This window comes from Tenebrio molitor, chromosome 2, assembly GCF_963966145.1.
Source record: "Tenebrio molitor chromosome 2, icTenMoli1.1, whole genome shotgun sequence".
Classification (NCBI taxonomy): domain Eukaryota; kingdom Metazoa; phylum Arthropoda; class Insecta; order Coleoptera; family Tenebrionidae; genus Tenebrio; species Tenebrio molitor.
This window is the reverse complement of record NC_091047.1, coordinates 18,399,938-18,419,485: the sequence shown is the minus strand read 5'-3', so window position 1 is coordinate 18,419,485 and position 19,548 is coordinate 18,399,938. Positions and strand designations below refer to the sequence as shown.

General features: G+C 34.1%; 3 protein-coding genes and 1 long non-coding RNA gene across 6 annotated transcripts; all 4 read left to right on the top strand.

Moving 5' to 3' along the window:
* The first annotated feature begins 70 nt into the window (after positions 1 to 70).
* Positions 71 to 4,817, top strand: LOC138122681 (UDP-glycosyltransferase UGT4-like). Of its 2 annotated transcripts, XM_069036935.1 has the most exons (5): positions 74 to 352; positions 1,884 to 2,449; positions 2,508 to 2,727; positions 2,781 to 3,000; positions 3,053 to 4,817. In XM_069036935.1, the coding sequence occupies exons 1-5, from the start codon at positions 124 to 126 to the stop codon at positions 3,339 to 3,341; spliced, it is 1,524 nt and encodes a 507-aa protein (XP_068893036.1). In that variant the 5' UTR covers positions 74 to 123; the 3' UTR covers positions 3,342 to 4,817. The 2 variants fall into 2 exon arrangements, with proteins under 2 accessions (XP_068893037.1, XP_068893036.1); XM_069036936.1 differs by lacking the exon at positions 3,053 to 4,817 and having other exon boundaries at positions 71 to 352; positions 2,771 to 2,908.
* A 470-nt stretch (positions 4,818 to 5,287) lies between these two features.
* On the top strand, positions 5,288 to 7,711 carry LOC138122679 (UDP-glucosyltransferase 2-like). Its single transcript, XM_069036933.1, has 4 exons — positions 5,288 to 6,142; positions 6,197 to 6,991; positions 7,042 to 7,261; positions 7,318 to 7,711. Exons 1-4 carry the CDS (start codon positions 5,899 to 5,901, stop codon positions 7,601 to 7,603), a joined length of 1,545 nt encoding a protein of 514 aa, XP_068893034.1. The 5' UTR covers positions 5,288 to 5,898; the 3' UTR covers positions 7,604 to 7,711.
* A 560-nt stretch (positions 7,712 to 8,271) lies between these two features.
* LOC138122665 (golgin subfamily A member 6-like protein 25) lies at positions 8,272 to 8,883 on the top strand. Its single transcript, XM_069036920.1, has one exon. It carries the CDS (start codon positions 8,272 to 8,274, stop codon positions 8,881 to 8,883), a length of 612 nt encoding a protein of 203 aa, XP_068893021.1.
* An 8,086-nt stretch (positions 8,884 to 16,969) lies between these two features.
* LOC138123902 (uncharacterized) lies at positions 16,970 to 19,295 on the top strand. 2 transcript variants are annotated; one of them, XR_011156943.1, is made up of 5 exons: positions 16,972 to 18,383; positions 18,444 to 18,584; positions 18,648 to 18,788; positions 18,848 to 18,993; positions 19,054 to 19,295. It is a non-coding gene; the product is annotated as an uncharacterized lncRNA (long non-coding RNA). The 2 variants fall into 2 exon arrangements; XR_011156941.1 differs by having other exon boundaries at positions 16,970 to 18,584.
* Positions 19,296 to 19,548: the final 253 nt, after the last annotated feature.

The window sequence follows — 19,548 nt, the reverse complement described above, 5'->3', positions numbered from 1 at the left end:
AATATCTTAGTAAGAAAAATGTGTATCTGTCTACATATCACTCTCAGTTTATCATTTACACTTTTTAATAAGATAAGAATCGTTCGATAGAAATGATTACCTCAAAGCAGTTTTAAGTTGAAAATGAATCTGTTAGGTGTGTTATTTTTTCACATAGCGTTTTGCAATGGTGCTAAAATCTTGGGTGTATTTAACCACCCTGGTGCAAGTCATACTTCGCTAGGAAAAGTTCTATTGAAAAGTTTAGCTGAAAAAGGACATGAGGTCGTCATGATCAGTTCTTTTCCTATGCAAGAACGTGTATCTAATTATAAGGACATTCCACTACCAGAACATTTGGAAGATTTACAAAGTATGTTTCATTACGTTCATTTTTAAAACGCGATAATTCGTTTTGTATATTTTAATAATTCACAATACCTACTCCATCAGTTATACGGGGTGATCAAGAAGGACTGTTTAAGTTGGTAACACTGGATCATATTTTAAATCGTATAACAGGAGTAACTTCCGGTTGTTGGTGGCTTGTCGTTGTTAATGCTATACCTATATCAGATAATTGTCAAATAAACCAACAAAACATATCTAGTTGCAGTGTTAAAAATAACCGAATTAAAAAAATTTCTTAATTGTACTGCCAACTTAAACAGTCCTTCTTGATCACCCGGTAGATCTGAATTGTCAAGTTCAAGGGCGGCGAAAGTTTAGTGACTACCCTTTATGCATGATATGCTTGATTGGACTGTTGCTGTGAGGGTACTAGTCACAAATCTGTCAAAATATGAAATAGAAGTCATGAAACTTTTATTATTAATTTGTTTGTTCACTAGTGACTACGTAACTTTGACAATTTAGGTCTATAATGGGGACGCAGGTAAATTGCTCACATGGTTAAAATTGTTCAGGGGTTTTGACCAGGTAGCTGCAACCAAGGGATTATAGCATCGTTCAAGTGTTGCTCGCCTTTTCAACGTATGTGAGACATTTTATTTTATCACTGCAGTAAAAACCTTTACTCGGCGCATTCAAATATCTTTAATTTTGTAAATGTTCTTATTACATTTCAGACTACCGTCTAAAAATAAAAATTAGAAGCGTCAATGTTGAGAAAAAAACTACGTGACAAAATAATAAAGAAGCAGTTGTTCTTAAAGGAATGCATTAATTTATATAAGAATAATTCTACTTCTGAATCACATAGATTAAATTATGTAAAAATTGTAAGTTACCGCAATTTACCTATAGAAGCCTAAGATGTACCGAATAATGTAAAAAAATATTTTTTTCTTTAAGTCCGATAGGTATATTTATTTCGGAGTGTTAAAGCCCAAGTGGTTAAAAGAAGATCATTATCTAGTCCTGAACGAAAATTATTATGACTGAACGCCCGTCGTCAACCACTGGTGCGCAATTTACCTGTATTTTAAAGGACCCTTTGGGTTCCTGAATGTTAAATTTGACCAGTGTGCACAATTTACCATATCCCTATAATGGATGAGCTTTACAAATATTATATACATTTTTTACATTGTAATTGGATGCTGCATAAATACTCGACTTACGGTTGGCATTAAGTAAAAATGATGATAATGTTTGGACAGTTATTTGATTTTGATAGATTCTAATGTAGAAAAATCCTCAGAAGTTTATGGTAGTTTAAGATGCATTGCTTTTTTAAGCAAACCTACTTAGATCACCTATTAACTTTTGACGCTGTCTTTTTCAACTTACTTGAAGAATTGTAAAACGAATTAAAAAAATATTTCAGTAGTCAGAAACTGACTTTTATTTTGAATACATATTCCGCGGGAACTGTTTAAATTTGATATTTATAGAGCAACTGTATATTGTGGCGACTTTTTGACAATTAATATAATTTTTAGGAAGAAATAAAATGTATTTTAATAAAGATCAACACAGCGCTCTGCAAGAACTAAGAAACATGACGTTGCAACACACCGAAGCTACTTTCACCAACGTAGGAGTTAAAGAGCTTTTGCAATCAAACGAATCTTTTGATGTGGTGATAATGGATTGGTTTTTCAACGAAGCAACATTAATATTTGGCCACATTTACAACGCCCCCGTGATTTTTATGTCCTCATTTGGAAATATGGCTCTACTTAATGACTTTTCCGGTAACGTTTTACCGTATTCGTACGTTCCCGGAGCTAGCATACTGATGAGCGACGATATGTCTTTTCAAAATAGAGCCATTATGACCGTGTTCAATGTTGCTAATAGTTTATACACAGTGAGACGAAACAGAGCCCATCATGAAATTTTAAAACGTTATTTTAACAATCCTCCTACCATTGAAGAACTGAAAGAAAATATTGCGTTGGTGCTGTCAGTTTCTCATTTCAGTTTTGAAACACCTCGTCCCTACACACCAAATATAATTCCGATTGGTGGATTTCACATACAAGAGCTGCAAGGATTGCCACAGGTATTAACTACGTTAAATTGTTAATAAAACTTGTGTGCAAAATAAAATCATTTTCTAGGACATCAAACAATTTTTAGATGGTGCTAAAGAAGGAGTGATATATTTCAGCTTAGGGAGTCAAATTAAACTGGAAAATCTCAATGAAAATATTTTTTCCAGCATAATGACATCGCTTGGTAAAGCGTCACAAAAAGTTCTCTTGAAATACGAAAATGATTTAAATTACTTACCAAAAAATGTTAAAGTCGTAAAGTGGGCCCCGCAGATGGATGTTTTAGGTAACATTACACGATTATATATTTAAATATAAAAATAATATAGAAGCAAACAGCCCATCCGAACATAAAATTGTTCATAACACATGGTGGAGTGTTAAGTATGATTGAAGCAATACATTTTCACGTTCCCATGATTTGTGTGCCGTTCAATGGAGATCAAAACACAAACGCAGCATTTATTGAATCTCGAAATATAGGTCTCTACATTAAATCTGACGACATTACTGAAGATGTTTTTACTAAGATGATCAAAGAGGTCACTTCAAATCCAAAGTCAGTTTTAAATAGACATTAATTTGACGAAATTATCCTCATTTTGTTGCAGGTATCAAAGAGAAATCAATTTCAGGTCATCACTCCTAAGACAGCAACCTGTTAAGCCACTGGATTTGGCCATTTATTGGGTAGAACATGTAATAAAGCACAGAAGTGGTAATCATTTGAAAACCTTTGCTACAAAACTTCCTTGGTACAAATATTATTTAGTTGACGTAATCGGCTTCTTTTTATGCTTAGCATATATTTTTATCAAAATAATTTTCTTCACAATAAAAAAATTGTTCTGCCTAACACGCAATCTGTTAGGCTATTTTACAAAATCAAAAACTGATTAACCTGTTAATGGACGCTTGATATGATTATTATTTAATGTGTCAGTATTACAGTATTTAAAAGTGTTTGATTTATGTAATAGATATTTATCTAATCATAATGGTGTTAAAATAGAATTACAGTACTCCACTGTCATCAACAACATTTTGCAACTCATTTATTCAATATACTTTATTGATTTCTGTATGTCTGTTCTGTAGTGATTATATTCTGCTATGAGATAACAAAAAAGAATTTTTAGAAAATGTAATTATGTAAATAGAAGTTACAGGGATTATAATAAAAAATAAGACACTTGTCATTTGCAACAGCAATATTTCTGAACCAAATAAAGGCACAAAGGAACCAGAAAATCATAGCTTGGATTGAATATTTTCCATATAAGTACAGTATTAAAGTAATTTCAAATGACTAATGCCATAAAAGTGCTGTTGCAAATGACAAGTGTGTCTTTGCGACCTGTACCCACTTTAGAGTAACTTGTGCTTTCAGGGAAGACCGGTCAAAGCGTCAAATCAGATCGTGTAATTTGATCTCCGCAGTCTTTTTTTCATATAAAACTCAACATTACCCAATTAAAACATGTCAACTTTAAATGTTTATTTAAAATCAGTTCAGATAAAAAAGGATTTCGAATTTTTTAAAAACGATAAAATACCGACAGATTCCCACAGATTTCAACTGTCATAAATTCTCATTTTTCTCCTTTGTAAACTGCCTGCTAACTGCTCTAAAGCAAAAAATAGCAGATAACCAACCGTTGCCCTAGACAACACATTCAAAGTGACATTTCTCGAAAAATTTGTCAAAACTGTCAAAAGCAAATGCGAAATCATTTTAAATAGATTTGGAAGCTTTGGGGCGTCGTTTCAAACAATAAAAGTTTGTATGCAACTCGTTTCTGTGCAAATTGGGCTTTTCTAATTGTCCTCGAGGCCTTAAAATTCTCGGTGCGCTCGTATTTCAATCTGGCCTCTCGGGCAATTAGAAAAACCCAATTTACACAGAACCTCGTTGCATAAATAACTATTAGTCGTCAATGTCATTTCAAAAATTGGTTAGATTGTCACAAATTACAAAAAATTCCCTGCCTGATTATGCCCCTGTCAACAAAGTGTCAAAAAATGAGAAAAAAATTACAATTAATATCATACAACAAGATGATAGGTTATGAGATTTACTACTGTTTTACAATGGAGCATTTTCGATTGCGTCAAAGCATGATTTTGACGACCAGTTTTTTCTGCTCGCGGCAGTAAGTATTCGAGATTTGAAATTTTAAATATCAGTTAAAGAAATTCGAATATTTGGAATATGGTTGTATGAACAGACAATTCAAAAATACTGTTTACGAAAAAAAAAGCCAATAGGTATTGCTAAATTAGTAAGTAATTATCTTTTTGGCTTGAATATTAATATAGTAAGTGACTATCTGTAATAAAGCCTTAATCTTTGAATTATAAATTTTGATTTTTAAATTAATGTGTTTTTATTTTAAACTTATTCATGATCAACTTTAAATATTTTTTGTGCACAGGAATTTAGTTAGATATTTATTCGAGATCACATTAATATTATACTAAGGACAACGTAATATTTTATCTTCCCCGCCCATTAGGTACTATGACGGCCAAAAAATTTTGGCCGTCACTATCTTGACATTCCCATAAATTGTAAATAAACCTTTAGAAACCGTAACCCTACTTTCGATTCTTGTCATTTTGACAATCTATTTAAACTGTTTAAAGCTCAGATATTCCAAAAATCCGACATGAATGAACAAAATTAGAGCAGTTGTACATAGATAATCTGAGGTAAACGTTCTGTGTAGTAGAAATGACAAAATAATTTCGAATTTTGAAATTTACCACCCAAAAAATAACATTCATAATCAAGACGGTAATCATGATGACAATAAAGTATGGATTACAATTTGATTTTTTGAATTGACAGACAATGACGGCCAAAATTTTTTGGCCGGCATAGTACATTTTCTTAAGTTACCAATCAAATTGGTTATTAAGAGGATTTGATTTACACAGAAAAAAATCTGACATTCGAATTGTCTTAATGACATTTTATTTTTTAAAACCTAAAACAATAATTGTGGACTTGACAGGCAAAATTCTAACCTTAACTTTTTTACGTGGCAAATGTGATGAAAAACTATAGGTACAGATTGAATCTGGCTTTGATTCTCATTGGTCAATTTATGTGGGCGAAGCAGATAAAAAGTTATAACGCCAATACTATAGAATTCGACATCGAAAAGTGGAAATAAAAAAAAAAAAATAATAATAATGTCCTTGAAAATAAGAAAATTTTGAAATGAGTTTAAAAGATAAACTAGGTATGTTATAAAATATGATTTGCTTTATCATTGTCATTTGCATTGGTTTATATTATCTAACCGAATTCAATGTTATCGCAATACTGTATTATAAAGCTTGATCTAGAAACCTGTTATCAAAGATAACATTTTTCAAACAATAGTTTCGAATACTATGTATTACATATTCTCGTTTCGTCTCAGCTGTTATATTAGTATCAGTGTCCATCATGAATGTTAAAAACGTTTTAACTGTGATAATTCTGACTGTGTATGTATGTTACGGAAACTGTGCCCGAATTTTAGGAATTTTTATTGTACCAAGTAAAAGTCACCACATCTTGGGAAGTAAGTTGCTTAAATCTTTGGCTGAAAAGGGACATGAGGTTACAATGATTAGTCCATTTCCTTTTAAAAATAAAGTCACAAATTATCAAGACATATTTCTCGAGGAAATGCTACAGTACAAACAAGGTATGCCAGTAAATCTTTGGATTTAATCATCTGTACAAACATTTATTCTTTCAGAAAAGTTGCAAGGACTGTTAACACACAACGCAACACTCACTAATAAAATGACGTTGGTTCATAGCATGTTTTACAATATGTCGGAAATATTTTTGTCCCACAAGAAAGTTCAAAATTTGAAAACGGAAAAATTTGATTTGATCATACAATTTGCACTATTTTCGGAGAGTTATTTAGGTTTAGCTCATCATTTTGGTGCCCCTGTTATACTTCTTCACACGCTAGGTTCAACACCAGTTCTTAACAAAATTATTGGAAACACTGCACCTCCGTCATACGTACCTTCTTTAAATTCATTTTCCCAGACGTCTACAGAAATGACATTTTTCCAAAGAGTTCGTAATACACTACATATTTGGTACAACTATGTTATTAATTTTCCCAAAATGGAGAATCTACAACAAGAGTTATTATCGAAACACTTTCCAGAAGCTCCCAGTTTGCAAGAACTGCTCAATAACGTGTCGTTAGTGTTTGTAAATTCACATTACAGCATTGAAAGTCCTCGACCTTATGTTCCAAACATGATACAAATCGGCGGGTTTCATGTTGAGGAACCTAAACAATTACCACAGCATTTAAAAGAATTTTTGGACAGTGCCACAGAAGGAGCTGTTCTCTTCAGTTTAGGATCAAACGTTAAAATTTCTTCATTACCACGTGAAAAGCTTCAGGCTATAATAAAAGTTTTAGGTAGACTCAAAATGAAAGTTCTGTTCAAAACTGAACATGAACTAGATGGTCTTCCTTCCAACATTAAAACACAAGAGTGGTTACCGCAAAATGATATTTTGGGTAATACTTGATTGAAACTAATACTTTTTATAAAGAAACTATAATTGTAGCACATCCGAATATAAAATTATTTATATCGCACGGAGGTCTATTAAGCACCATTGAAGCAGTGTACCATGGAATTCCCATCTTGGGAATTCCTATTTTTGGAGATCAACAAATGAACATTGCTGATGCTGCTATCAATGGTTATGCGCTAAAGATTGATATAGGACAACTAAATGAAGAGCAATTTTCTAACGTTATCTCAGAAATTCTAACGAATCCGAAGTAAGTTCATGTCTTTGCAAGTCTCGTACACAACTTAACAGTTATTAATATTTTAGATATCGAGACAATATTCAGCTGCGGTCTTCACTTATGAGAGACCAACCAATTAAACCTTTGGATAAAGCTATTTTTTGGGTGGAACATGTTTTAAAATACAAAGGAGCAGCTCATTTGAAAAATTCCTCAAATAAGTTATATTTATACCAATATCTTTTGCTTGACGTAATAGTTTTCATATTTACAATCATCTTTTTGATAGTCATGCTTCTCTATATACTTGTTAAAGGATTAGTGAGATTTGTAAAACATATTCTAAGAAAAATAAAATACAAGCGCGATTAGTAATCAATTTACTTTACTTAAGTAACGTAATAAGGAAATTTAAACAAATATAGATAATTTAAAAAATGTTTTCGTATTGAAGTCAAATAAACTACATTCCTTAGTAGATTTTATGTTTTTAAATTCTAGTTCCAAAACACAACGCAATGAAAGATACTAAAAGCGGCATTTTAATTGTTTCAAGTTGGGCAGGATACCGTTGAGAGCACTACAGAACAATTCGCGACATTTATAATCCTAATTGTACGTTGTTTATGTGATGGCTTGACAGCCGTTTATCTTTATGGATTGAGTTTGTTATTGAGTTGTAATATGGTTGTAATATTATAGATTAATCATGTACTATCGCGGCCAAAATACTTTGGTCGTCAATGTGACATAAATGACATTCAATTATAAAGCAAGCTTTAGGATGTTTAACCTTATTTTTTACTGTTGTCAAAATTATTTTAAACCGTCAGTGTCATACGGGTGGGGTAAATCCCAGCTGCGGAGGCAGCGTCCAAAAGCAAAAGATCAACATGGTCGCGGTTTAGACAACCTTCAGAAGCAAGTAAGACGATTCTACCTTTATCAAAAACTGAAGATGTCATATTTTTGACAAGAATAATTTAAAATTGGAAAATCGGAAAAGTAAAAAAGTGGAAAGATCACCTGTTAAAAAGGCAATGGATCAGGAAATGAAAAAGATGTTGGAAAAAATTATGGAGGATGTAGGGGAGATAAAGGAAGAGAATCGGAAGATGAGCCGGGAATTGGAACAACTGAAAAGTATGATGCGTGAAAAGGAAGAAAAATGGGAAAGAGAAAAGATGGAATTAAAAGAAAAAATGACAAAATTGGAGGAGAAAATGGAAGAGCAGGAAAAAAGAGTGAGAAAAAAGAATATTGTCGTAACGGGACTGGATGAAGAGGAATGTGAGAACGAGAAGAAACTGGAAAAATGGATGAAGGCAGAATTAGAGGTTGAAGTAAGGGTGAAAGAGATGTATAAAATAAATGGAGGAAAAATGATTGTGGCAGAACTTGAGAGCTGGGGGGAAAAACGGAAAGTTATGGAAAATAAAAGGAAACTAAGAGAAAAAAAAGGAAAGAGAGTGTACATAGAAGATGATATGACAAAAAAGGAGAGAGACACACAGAAGAAATTAAGAACGCTAGCCAAAGAAGAGCGAGAAAAAGGACTGCGGGTGAAAGTGGGTTATAAAAAGATATGGATAGAGGGAAAAGGTTTTAGGTGGGATGAAGAAAACGGGAAGTTACATACAGCAAATTTTTGAATAAGAGCGTAAGAAAAAGACGACAGGGCAGAAAAGGGAAAACGAACATGGAGAGGAATAAAGGAGAAAACGAGCAAATAAGAATAGTATTCTGGAATGTAGCGGGAATAAAAAATAAAGAGAATGAGTTTTGGAAGTATTTGGGAGAATTTGACGTAGTGGGATTGGTAGAAACGTGGGTGGAAGAAAAAGGCCGGGAAAGATTGGAAAAGAGAATGCCGAGAGAGTTTGAGTGGAAGTGTCAATATGCAGAGAGGGAAAGCAAGAAAGGGAGAGCGAAAGGTGGGATAATAATGGGTGTGAAAAAGGGACTGGAAGAAGAAAACGGATCTGGAGTAAAAGAAGAAAGAGGGTTTATGGAAAGAACGGTAAAAAGAAAACAGAGAAAATGGAGAATTGTAACAATATACAGCAGAAGTATGAAAGAAACGAAGAGAATAATAGAAGAGCGAGTAAAAGAGCAGGAAGAAGGAACTCTGGTGATTGGGGGGGATTTTAATGCAAGAATTGGGGAAAAAGGAAGGCGGATGGAAGAACAACAAGCAACAATAGAAAGAAGACCAACAAAAGATGGAATAGAAAACGCAGAAGGGAGAGAACTGGTTAGCTTAGTAGAAGAAAGAGGATGGGACGTACTTAATGGAAACTGCATAGGAGACGAGAAAGGGGAGTACACGTATATTGGATCGAGAGGGGAGACAGTTATTGATTATGTTATGGTGAATGAAGAAGCATGGGATAAAATAGAAGAATTTAAGGTGGGAGAAAGAGTGGAGTCGGATCATATGCCATTGGAAGTGAGGACAAAAGGAAGAGAGAAAGAGAGAAGTATGAAGGATGTTAAAAGAAAAATTGTGAAGAATATTTGGACGGAAGAAGGAAAAGAAAAGTATAGAGCAAGACTTAGGGAGGCAAAATACGAAGAAGGAGAAATAAACGAAAAAGTGAGGGAGCTGAGCGAGAACGTAAAAAATGCAACAGAAAAAAAAGAGATAGAGATAAGAGAGAAGATGGGGCTGTGGAAAAACGAGTGGTGGGATAAAGAATGCAGGGAAGGGAAGCAAGCAGCAAGAAAGAAACTCAGAAATTGGAAAAAAGAAAAAGCAACGAAGGAAGAGTACAAGAGAGCACGCAAGAGGTACAAATTAGTATGCAAAGAGAAGAAGGAAAAGAAACGGATGGAAGAAGAAATGAAGATGAAAGGTATAAAGACGGAAGAAGAGGTGTGGAGATACATAAATAGGGAAAGAAAGAAAAAAGGAGAAATAGTGAGTGATAGAATTACTATGGAGGAATGGAGAAAGTACTTCAGTGAGTTGTTGGGGGGTGAGGAAAACAGACAAGAAAAGGAAAAGAGACAACACAGAGTGGGAGAAATAGAAGAGATAACAAAAGAAGAATTAGAGCAACAACTAAGAAAACTGAAAAGGAAAAAGGCACCGGGGAGGGACGGTATACAGAACGAATCGTGGATGTATGGAACTGAAAGGGAAGTTGATAGGTTGTTAGAGATAATGAATGGAGTGTGGAAGGGAGAGGGCTTCCCCCAGGAGTGGAAGGAGGGGATAATATGCCCCATATATAAGAAAGGAGAAAAGGATACAGCCAGCAATTACAGGGGGATCACGCTCCTTAATACGGCATATAAGGTATACGCGATGATTGTGGAAGAAAGACTGATGAAGGAAATGAATGAGCGGGGTGCGTTACCAGACGGGCAGGCGGGATTTAGGAAAGGTAGAGGGACTATGGACAACGTATATATCTTGAATCATATAATAGGAAATGAGATAAAAAAGAGGGGTAGCAAGATATATGCATTTTTTGTAGACCTGAAGGCGGCTTTTGATAATGTGGAAAGAGACTTACTGTGGGAATACTTGAGAAAGAAAGGGATAAATGAGCATCTGGTAACAAAAATAGAAGAGATATATGAAGAGACGATAAGTAGAGTGAGAGTGGATGGAAGAGTGAGTGAATGTTTCAAGACGTATAAGGGAGTAAGACAAGGTTGTCCACTAAGCCCCAGCCTGTTTGCAGCGTTTATAGGAGATATAGAGGAGATGTTCAGGAAGGGGCAGGCAGGGGGGGTCGTGGTGGGCAAAGAAAAAGTGTGGTCTTTGGCATACGCGGATGATTTGGTGGTGCTAGCGAGAGAGGAGAAAGGTATGAAAGAAATGTTGGGAAATATGGAGAAATATATGAGGAGGAAAAAGTTGACGGTGAATGTAGAGAAATCCAAGATGATGGTGTTTAGAAAGGGGGGTGGTAGGAGAAAAATAAATGAGTGGAGATGGGAAAAGGATAAAATTGAAGAAGTGAAAGAATTTAAGTATTTAGGTTATGTGATGAATGAAAGAAACACAGCAGCAGCACATGTGAGAGAGTTAGTGAAAAAAGCGAATAAGATAATAGGAGCGGTATGGGGGATAGGAGAGAGAAAATTTGGACATGACTTTAGAAGGAGAATAATGATGTTTGATAGTCTGGTGAAAAGCGTGATGATGTATGGAGCGGAAATATGGGGATGGAGAGAGCAAGAAGGGTTGGAAGGGGTGCAAGGAAAATATTTGAAATGGGTGCTAGGAGTAGATAGAGAGACACCGGGCTATATAGTGATGGAGGAAACAAAAAGGGATGGAATAAGAATAGAAGCAGGAAAGAGAGCAATAAGATTTGAGGAGAGGTTGATAGAGAGAGGAGAGTGTAGAATTTTGCAAGAGTGTCTGAAAGAAAAAAGGAAAGAAATAGGAAAAGGGGTATGGAAAGAGAGGGAGGCATATTTCGAAAGAAATGGTTATGCAGGAGCGGAGATAGAAAGAATGCGAGAGGGAGGCAGAGCAATGACATATGAATTGGTGCAGAGAGACAGAGATGTGCAAGTGCAGGAAAGAAGAACGAGAATTAGGGAATCTAGGTACAATGGGAAGTATGAAAAAATAATAACGGAAGAACTACCAAAGTACCTAGGAAGAGAGAGTAGAAAGGAGAGAGTGATAATAGCAAGATTTAGGTGTGGAAATGAGGAGAGAGAGAATAAATATTGGAATGAGGATAGGATTAGAGTGTGCAGGATGTGTGGAGAAAAAAAGGAGACGATAGAACATATGTTGAATGAATGCGTAGAATTGAGAGAGAGAGAGGAAAGTAGAGAAGAAATGTTGAATGAGGACGGAAGAGGGATCGAATGGATGAAGAAGGTTGAGTGGAGAAGAGGGACAATATGTGGGGAGGGATAATTGTATTTGGAAAGCTGCTAATTTGTTATTGTTTTGAATTATTTAGTTAGTTAGTTTTAGTTATTATATTATATTTTATTGTATTTTATTGAGTTAGTGGGAAATGTCGAAAATCGGATAATTTATAAACCTGTATAGGTATTAAATATACATACAACAACAATTTAAAATTGTCGTGTATATTGACATTAATGCTTTATTTACATTTGAAGTGTCAAAAAGTGACGACCAAAGTATTTTGGCCGCGATAGTACTTAATCATGGCTTAAAAAAAAAAAACGGGAAATGAAATTTGACCTAATGTGAATTGGAAATTTAATTTGTCAATTTATGTCAATTTGTGTCTGTTTGACAGTAGAATTTCTGACACATAAGTGCAGTTTTTTAACCTAAATTCTAAAAGGCTGTTTCAAACTATAAAAATTTAATAAAATCTGACTATTCTCCATTTTTTTGAAGTCAACCGTAGCGTTTTGAGGATGAGACGAAGGGAATAAACGTGCGATCAACAATTATTTAGATCAAATAAGAGCCTTTGGGATTTTGGACGCATGTCCAAATCCAACGTTCAGATGCACGGATGCAGAATGCACGGAAGTATTTTTGGTTGCATATACCTGTTTCAACTTAAATTTGGAAATTTTTGCCGAAAATCAGTCAAAGAGGCCACGCGCTGTATGTCCATTCTCCGTTACTGAAAACACCATTACGAAAGTAAAATTCAGTGATGAATCTTTTATGTCCTGAAGTAAAAATCATTTTTGCGTTAAATTTTTGATTGATAATTGTTTGACGTTTATTAGCTGAAGTTTGCAAAGATACGAAACATCTGACACCATCAAAGTCATAGCCGAGGCGGTAATTGTTGATCGCACAGTATGATATTGCACGTCTTGTCCCACTTGAGATAAAATAAAAATCTACAAGTACCTACATTGGTACAGTCGATGGACAAATACTTAAAACTGGGACAAAAATGACAATCACATAAGTCAAAATTTACAAAGTGGCATCGTTTAATAACGGCTTTATCACAAATAGGTTAACTTTGGTATGACCTATATTGTATAGACACTGACAAATATATTGACAATTCGATAGTCTGATTTGTATTGATTAAATTTTAAATGTCCCATTTTACTTGTCCATCGACTGTACAGTTACGGCCACGGAATTTCGTCAGTTATTTTACTGTCAATTCGAAAAAACTTGTGTAACCTAAGCTTTATTGTCATTATGACTGACATTCAAAATTTTTGTGACAGAAATTCTGTCACGCACAATAAATATTGATTGACAAATTGACATCCATGTCAAAAATGTGTCAATGTGGGGTTAGAAATATATAAAACCTCTTTTACAGCTAATGTCAGTTGAATGACAACGACTGACGAAATTCCGTGGCCGTGACTGTACATATCTTTAGATTATGACTGTATTTTCTATGAGAAGTTAGAGAACTCGAACCACAATAGTCATGGCTTACTCGTTATATTTTTTTCACAATACCAAATATCATCTAAATATTATGGCCCCTACAACTATTGGGTGATTCAAAATTATTGTGGCCAAGTATGGCAACTATGTACCAAAATTTATGTGGCAACTGTGTGGATGAGGTAGAGTTGTCATTTGTATGACATTTCATAAGCGTGCATTTGATTTTTTTGTAATCATTACACATTGATATGACAGTTTTCAAAATTGCGCGACTATGAACTGTCAAAGAAATATCAACTCTACCCTACCCACACAGTTGCCACATACATTTTCGTACATAGTTGCCATACTTGGCCACAATCATTTTGAATCACCCAATACGTTATGGTACCGACTAAAGTTAGTATGTATATTAAATAGAGTTTGCTTCATCCTGGTTCCTAGGGGCGTTTTTCGATTGATAATAATTGGATGCACTTTTATTGTCAAAATTGGCACTATTTGTGTTTAAATAAAATTGTTAATTATCAAAATGTTTCTACGGGGTGATCAAGAAGGACTGTTTAAGTTGGTAACACTGGATCGTATTTTAAATCGTATAACAGGAGTAACTTCCGATTGTTGGTGGCTTGTCGTTATTAATGATATACCTATATCAGATATTTGTCAAATAAACCAACAAAACATATCCAGTTGCAGTGTTATAAATAACCGAATTAAAAAATTTTCTTAATTGTACTACCAACTTAAACAGTCCTTCTTGATCACCCAGTATATACCATTCACGATGTTTTGGCATAAGGGGAGGCTATGATTTTATTTTTTAACGTTGGATACATGTTTGATTTCTGTCATCTCTGCTGTCACTAAAGTGCCTGACATGCGGACCTATCAAAATGAACGTAACATGTTGCCGAATTTACCGTAATCATAATCAAGAGACTTTAAAATGTATTGATGGTGTTTGTATTAGACTGCAGAACATATTTTCAGTAGGTTACAATGAAGTCAAGTTCTTTTTGTGTATAAATTGAATCGTAGGTGAGTACAAGATAAATATGTAGCACGGATAGTGAAGGAAGAAACAACGACCCAATTGAAATGACACAGGGGTTTTGTAAGACCTATTATAACTTTGCGATAGTTGTGAATTTATGGCTTGAGTCTATTTTGAAATATACTCCTGAAATTTGCCAATATTTTTGTAGATATTGTGAAGAACTTATTTCGGAAGATTGGGCAAAATTAATGTGAAATCTTTCATTTGAAAACGTTCTTCCTTTAATAATTTCATTAGGAGAATCTGAGTCGGAATTTGATTGAGATTTTGATGCAGGTAATGATGATTCAGAATTTTCTAATGAAATTATCGAAGTTGAATAGTTTTGTTCTTTTTTGTCATAGACGATGGGTGTGTAAATATTTTGCAGAAAGATTCGAATAAAGTAAGGCTTAATAAGTAGGTACAAGATTTTATACAATCTAGTTCTAGGAATGTTTTGGCTAAAATGAAAAATTCATTGAGAAGTTACTAACTGGTTGGTTAAGACACTGTATAGGTGGGTTATCTAAGTGGTACATAAATTAACAGGAGCCACTTCGTCTTTCGGTCCCGGTCCGTATTATTCTGTAGTCTGTTCAAGTCAGTTTCCTGTTTTGTTAAATTGGATTAAAAATGTGTGAGTATTGTTATATTGCAAACTAGTAAAACTGACAACAATGCACTAGACAATGACGCAGTTTATAACCTCAAATTTAGAAAAACATAACCTAATTCAACAGACAGCTTTACTGCCAACTTAAATGCACTTTTTCCATGGCCTCCCCTTATGCCAAAACATCGTGAATGGCATATAGAGTGAAATGGTAGTTTATTTGACGAGTTTGTGTGTAAATTGGGCCTTTTTTGGCACGAGTGGACCATTTTAAAACGCGAGTGAAACGAGAGTTTTAAAGGCCCACGAGTGCCAAAAAAGGCCCAATTTACACACGAACGAGTTGAATACAACGTTTTTTTGTTCGACGAGCCCCTTAAAGGCTCCAAAACGCTTAAATCTTTAAAATTAGCTTGACGTTTCGTTTTGACAGGTTGTGACATTTATCACAATCCGTTCACATAGGAGAAAATTCTCAAATTCTGACAGTGTCGAACAAAAAAATAAATTACCTATAAATATTATGTTAACTATTTAGATTTGTCATCAATAAAGGCGGCTATGATTTCAATTTGATTACTTGTTCTGTCACTTCATACTGTCATTGCGTTGTAAAATAATTATTGTAATAAAACCACTTATTGTAAATAAAAATGCCCAGTTGTTTCATTATTAATTGTAAAAATAGAAATGAGAAGGATTTACCTTATACAGAATCCCGAAAATTCTTCAGCGTCGTGCTAAGTGTTGATTTATTGATTTATTTACATACAATTGATTTATTTACAATGACCGTAGTTGTAGGGGCCATAATTAAAATTATTTTTTTAAATGCACATACCGGGTGTATTACGAAAAATCTTTGGTGCTGCAACTTCCTTATTTTTCATACGATTTTAATAAATGATGTGTCAAACAAAATCGTTTTAAATGGCCTACAATTTGAATTGATCCAATATTTGTTCTTGAGTTCTGTTTTTGACTGATGATAGTCAACTTTTTTTTTCAAATTGCACTATTAACTTTTTTTTCTCAGTTTTATAGATTTTTATTTTGAATATGAAAATGTAAACAACCATGCTCATGCTCATGCATAGAAACAAAAAGAAGAAATTAAAAAACAATGTATTTTTCTTTAAATCAAGCAGTCACATTAAACAGTAATAAAAGTGCATTCTAATTTTGCAAAGTGACTAAGAGAGCTATGGACATTCAAGACAATGTCTACTTGGCTCTGGCCGATAACAGAAATGATTTAGTAAGAAGAATCGTAGCAGTATGTGAACAAATACCACCAGAATTTTTATTTAACGCCGCAATGGGCGTCAGTGGAAGGTGTCGAATGTGCCTTAGAGAGAATGGAGGTAATTTGGAACATTTGCTATAGTAAAGTTATGGTTACTTGATTTTTGGAAATTCCATTTTTTTTTAATTAAAAATAAATTTTTGATTTTTTATTTAATGTTTGTGTATTCAGAAGATAAACATCTATTAGAATAAAGATAAAAAAGTATACAGTGCAACTTAAAAAAACAAAGTTAGCTGCTGTGTGTCAAAAAATATAATGTCAAAAAAAAATCATAGCATGTCGGGCTATAGTGTTTCTAAAACGATTTTGTTTAACGTATCATTTATTAAAATTGGATACAAAATAAGGAAGTTATAGCACCAAAGATTTTTCATAATACACCCGGTATATGCAACCAACTATACACTGCTGGTTACTTTTTAAATGTCATGTTTGGACCACGATGTCAGTAGACATCTACCATAACCTAGTTGTAACTTGTAGGGGCCATACCAACTATATTTTTGTGGTCTATCTACTGAAATTTTTTCAAACTAAAGGTGTAGTAGAATACGCTTTAAATTTATTCAACAGAACGACAAAATACCGATAGATGGCCCTCTGGAAAAGCTCAGAATCCTGTCACACGCAATGCAGACTCCTTTGTATTTAATGAAAATAATAAGTAACAAAGTTAATTCATCTTAAAGCTATTTAGTTATTAAAAAACTTATAAACTACCAAATTAATACCTACATTACAAGACATTAACTAGAGCGGTAAGACTGCAAAACGCTTATGTACTGAGAATATAAGCAGTTCTTAATATTATAAATAATAAACATATAATCGATACAACTTTTGTTGGCCTACTTTTTATGCACATGTGAAAGTTATAATTAAACGCTCGATTGAGAAGAAAAGTTAATTGTCTGGATATGTACTAATTGGTCTTCTAACTTGATTTTTTTAATACATTTAAAAAAAAATCGTAAAAAAAATCTGTTCAAAAGAATTGAATGAAATTAACAAAACATGTCAAGTACTAAGTTTTATGTACAGTGCAGTGCAGTACAGGGTTATTGTCAATATTTCTAACAGCGTAGGTAGTTGGCTGTGATTTATACGTAGGCGTATACATTTGCCGCTTCTTCTGTGTAAATTATTGTGTTTTGAGTCAGTTAAAACAACAATAGCGTTATTTTTAATATTACCTCCTGCAGCACATTTTTTATTTTAAATGACATTATCTAAAGTCCCTTGGTTATGGCAACCAATTACCAAAATTTTTAAACTGTATAGGTAACCGTGAACTGTAAGTGGCAAATTTCCACAACACTTTGACCTTAGAAACACTTATAATTATGCTGTATATAGACTCATAAGTTTAACGATCTCATGCGAAAGTTTAAATCGAACAAAGGAATAATCTAAGCAGACTGAGTTTTTACAGGTTGTATTATAGTATATTAAGTATAAAGAACGGTAATGACAATGTACGGATCGAAGACAATTGTTTGGAGGAGGAGCTTGCTGCTTATGAGATTTTTTGCGCGATTGAATATTTATTACAAAACATTCACATCTAGAATAGGCCCAATGCAATACGTGTTTATACCCTTCACATCGTGTTGCCACAATGTCGATTTTTGTATCGCGTTTCTAAGGCAATCTGCAAACAACTACCGCCATTGCAGTTTTTGTGCGCAAATTTCGCCAGTTGTGTTGAAAAACAAGCAGTAAAATGCGTGATATTAGTGATTCCGAAAACGAAGTGGATGTTGTAGAAGAAACTTTGAATGTGGGGTGCGTCACAAATAAAGAATTTTTGAAACTAACGACGTCAACGTGTAATTAAGAAGACAAGGAAAATTTGTGGTATGAAAATTTTGATAATACTAATGTCGCGGCAAGTTCGCTAATATTATTTCATTGCAGCGGCAAGGAATGCCGACCACAAGAGCCGCGTGAGTTTCCAGAGAGTGCTAACATCTTGTCTTCAACTTCTGTCTACATAAATCAAGAATTTTCGAAACCAGCGAACTCAATATGTAATCAAGAAGACAAGGAAAATCCGGGGTATGGACATTTTGACAATTCTAATCTCGCGGCAAGTCTGTTACTAAAATTGTTTCGTTGCAGTGGCAAGGTAGGCCGACTACAAGAGCCGTGTGAGTTTCCAGAAAGTGCTACCATCTTGTCTTCAACTTTCGTCTACATAAATAAAGAATTTTTGAAACCAACGATCTCAATGTGTAATCAAGAAGACAAGGAAAATGCGGGGTATGAAAATTTTGACAATGCCAATGTCGCGGCAGTTTGCTAATGCTATTTCGTTGCAGCGCCAAGGAAAGCCGACTACAAGAGCCGTGTGAGTTTCCAGAAAGTGCTAACATCTTGTCTTCAACTTCTGTCTACATAGAAGGATTTTTTTTCGAAACCAACGACCTCAATGTGTACCTAATCAAGAAGACAAGGAAAATGTGGGGTATGAAAATTTTGACAATGCCAATGTCGCGGCAAGTTTGCTAATGCTACTTCATTGCAGCGCCAAGGAAAGCCGACTACAAGAGCTTTATGAGTTTCCAGAAAGTGCCCCCACATCTTGTCTTCAACTTATGTCTACATAAAAATTATTATAATAATCGATTAATTTTGAATAAACTTTACTTACCGTTCTAGAACACCAAAAATTACTTACCGTCGAGTTTATCGTTAGCAACGAGTAAACAGAGCTTACCGTCTTGGAAACAGACGTGGTAAACAACCAAATAGAGTACAATCGCGCAAAAAAATGATTAATTCCCACGTACATCAAACATGCGTGTTCAGCCAATCAGAGCGCTTGGTTTTATCCAATCAAAAATGTTTATCGCGATTAAAACGTCCTGCTACTCTGTCATCTGTCAAAAGTGATTAAAATTGCATGTTACTCCTGTCAGATTCTCAAATTGTTTTTAATAATTGTGTTTTTAATAACTGTATTATTAATAGATAATTACCTAACGTTAAAGTTTGTATTCTGGAATTAATTTTGCCAAAA

Coding starts and splice junctions, on each gene's coding strand:
- LOC138122681 (XM_069036935.1), top strand. CDS start 124: ATGAATCTGTTAGGTGTGTTATTTTTTCACATAGCGTTTTGCAATGGT. Junction 2,450..2,507: donor AGCTGCAAGGATTGCCACAG/GTATTAACTACG, acceptor ATCATTTTCTAG/GACATCAAACAATTTTTAGA. Junction 3,001..3,052: donor GAGGTCACTTCAAATCCAAA/GTCAGTTTTAAA, acceptor ATTTTGTTGCAG/GTATCAAAGAGAAATCAATT.
- LOC138122679 (XM_069036933.1), top strand. CDS start 5,899: ATGAATGTTAAAAACGTTTTAACTGTGATAATTCTGACTGTGTATGTA. Junction 6,143..6,196: donor AATGCTACAGTACAAACAAG/GTATGCCAGTAA, acceptor TTATTCTTTCAG/AAAAGTTGCAAGGACTGTTA. Junction 7,262..7,317: donor GAAATTCTAACGAATCCGAA/GTAAGTTCATGT, acceptor TTAATATTTTAG/ATATCGAGACAATATTCAGC.
- LOC138122665 (XM_069036920.1), top strand. CDS start 8,272: ATGGATCAGGAAATGAAAAAGATGTTGGAAAAAATTATGGAGGATGTA.